This window comes from Elaeis guineensis, chromosome 3 (assembly GCF_000442705.2).
Source record: "Elaeis guineensis isolate ETL-2024a chromosome 3, EG11, whole genome shotgun sequence".
Taxonomy (NCBI): Eukaryota; Viridiplantae; Streptophyta; class Magnoliopsida; order Arecales; family Arecaceae; genus Elaeis; species Elaeis guineensis.
The window spans coordinates 104,880,819-104,882,680 of NC_025995.2; the positions used below are offsets into that span (position 1 = coordinate 104,880,819).

General features: G+C 54.0%; 1 protein-coding gene across 1 annotated transcript in view; it reads right to left on the bottom strand.

Moving 5' to 3' along the window:
• Positions 1-542: 542 nt before the first annotated feature.
• The window catches only part of LOC105041237 (uncharacterized), a 1,441-nt gene continuing 121 nt past the window's right edge, over positions 543-1,862 (bottom strand). The window contains exons 1-2 of the mRNA XM_010918110.3: positions 1,107-1,862; positions 543-962 (exon numbers count right to left, since the gene is read on the bottom strand). The exon at positions 1,107-1,862 is cut by the window's right edge and continues 121 nt beyond it. Of these exons, the coding sequence (XP_010916412.1) occupies positions 900-962; positions 1,107-1,814 (771 nt within the window). The 5' untranslated portion in view covers positions 1,815-1,862 and the 3' untranslated portion in view covers positions 543-899. The remainder of the gene's footprint in view (positions 963-1,106) is intronic.

Consider the following 1,862-nt stretch of genomic DNA (forward strand, 5'->3'; position numbering starts at 1 on the left):
CATCAGCTAGCATCAACCTAGATGAACGGGTAACATAAACAGGAAGGATGGACTGCTAATAATTCGCCGACTTGATTGTTGGATAGTTAAAGAATATCCCTGCCCCACACTGACCACCAAACCTTTATTAAACCAGAGAACCCAGCCCACCAAGAACCGGAAACATTATAGAATCCCACTTTCCAGGCCCACCAGACCAATCCCTTCTGACCTCCCACCTTAATCCCTGCTCACAAATCCACTCTCAATTATCCCCAATCTTAGCCAGCGCAAGCTCATCACACGCACGCTAGCAACACAGACTGCAGCTGAGGTCATGGCAGGACGCATTCCAAACCCCAATTCCATACACCACGAGACCAGGGAGCAACCTACAGCCGCGTTGACCGCCCCAGCCCTCCCCCCTTTACTATTAGCTCCCCAGCCGCCAGCCTCCCCCAAAATTTCTCCACCTTCTCTGTACAATCCCCTTGGCCTCTCTCAAAATTTTCTACGTTCTCCAAGTCCACATAACATATAATAATTATCAGAGAAAAGTGAGATATCACAAAATGATTTTTAGCACATCAAAGGGAAAGGAAGAGTTTGTTCTAAAAGACTACAATAACAAGAACACGGTTTCACATAATACAAGACCAGAAGAAAAGTCGTGCAGAGAGAACAAATATTTATATCGGGACTAAATAAGCTTCTATAGAAGAGAATATCTATAGGTACGATAGAAGATAGAGCAGGATTTAATTTGTTACTGCTCTCTCCTAAAAGGCTTTGCGCACGAACTTTTTTATAGAGTCAGTTAACCCCAAACCATCAAGCCAACTTCAGCGGAGAAAGGATTCATATCACCGCACGAGGTATGCTTACCTCCTTGCAGCTCCGTCGGTCGGCCATGGGGGGCTCTACTCCGGAACTCGGTACGTGTCCGCCGTTATCTCCGACAACCATGAACCAGGGAACAACCCCTAATTGACAAAAATAAATAATGTCGACAAAGGAACTTTTTATAGAAAATAGTTTCGTAGGATAAATTAGCACGGAGAAATTTCGATTTGAAGGACGAAAAATAGTGGAAGAAATTTAGAAAAAGAAGGAAAATATGATCTTACGTCGAGCTGCTTCTGGACGACGCGAGGCCGCTTTTTGGGCCGGCGGCGGGCGCGGGATCCCGTCACCGCGTAGATATCTTCCTCGATCTCCTCCCTCGTGAGCGTGATCGAGAACTTGGGCCGGTCCCTCCGCTCTAAGTCCTCCGACCTCAGCCGGACCGTCCTCCTCTCCGCCGCCACCGGCGGCCGGGGAGGGGAGACGCTCAGGTGCCGCTCGATCCCCATCCGGGCTCTAGACCCTGCTCTCCTCGTCCTCAGATTCCACGGCCTCACCGCCACCGACGAAGACGGCTCCGCTCCCGCCACGGGTTCCGGATCCAGTTCCAGCTCCGGCTCCGGCTTCCCCGGGGACCCGCCCGTAGGAAGCAGGACCGCCAGCTTCATCCGGTCCGCCGCCTCGCGGAGGTGGATGAGGAGCTTCTCCCTGACCTCCTCCAGCCCCGCGTCGCCCTCGCCGCCCTCCGCCGGAGCTCGGATCCGCAGCCCGCCTCCCTCGACCGCCGATCTCCGGCCTGTGCCGCCACCGATGATCTCCCCTTTGCGGTTCACGTTCACGCAACGAAGGAGCCGCTGGTTTCCCCACGTCTTGAGCACTGGAAAGGAGAAGTTATGAAGGAGGTTACCCTGCGTCTCTGCTCTCGAGGACGCGGCCGTGGCCGCCGACGGGGGATCCGGCGGCCTCGAGGCCGTCTCGGCGGAGATCACCATCGACTCCACTGCCCCAGCCGTGACCCGATCGGATTGCCGCTGGTTTGT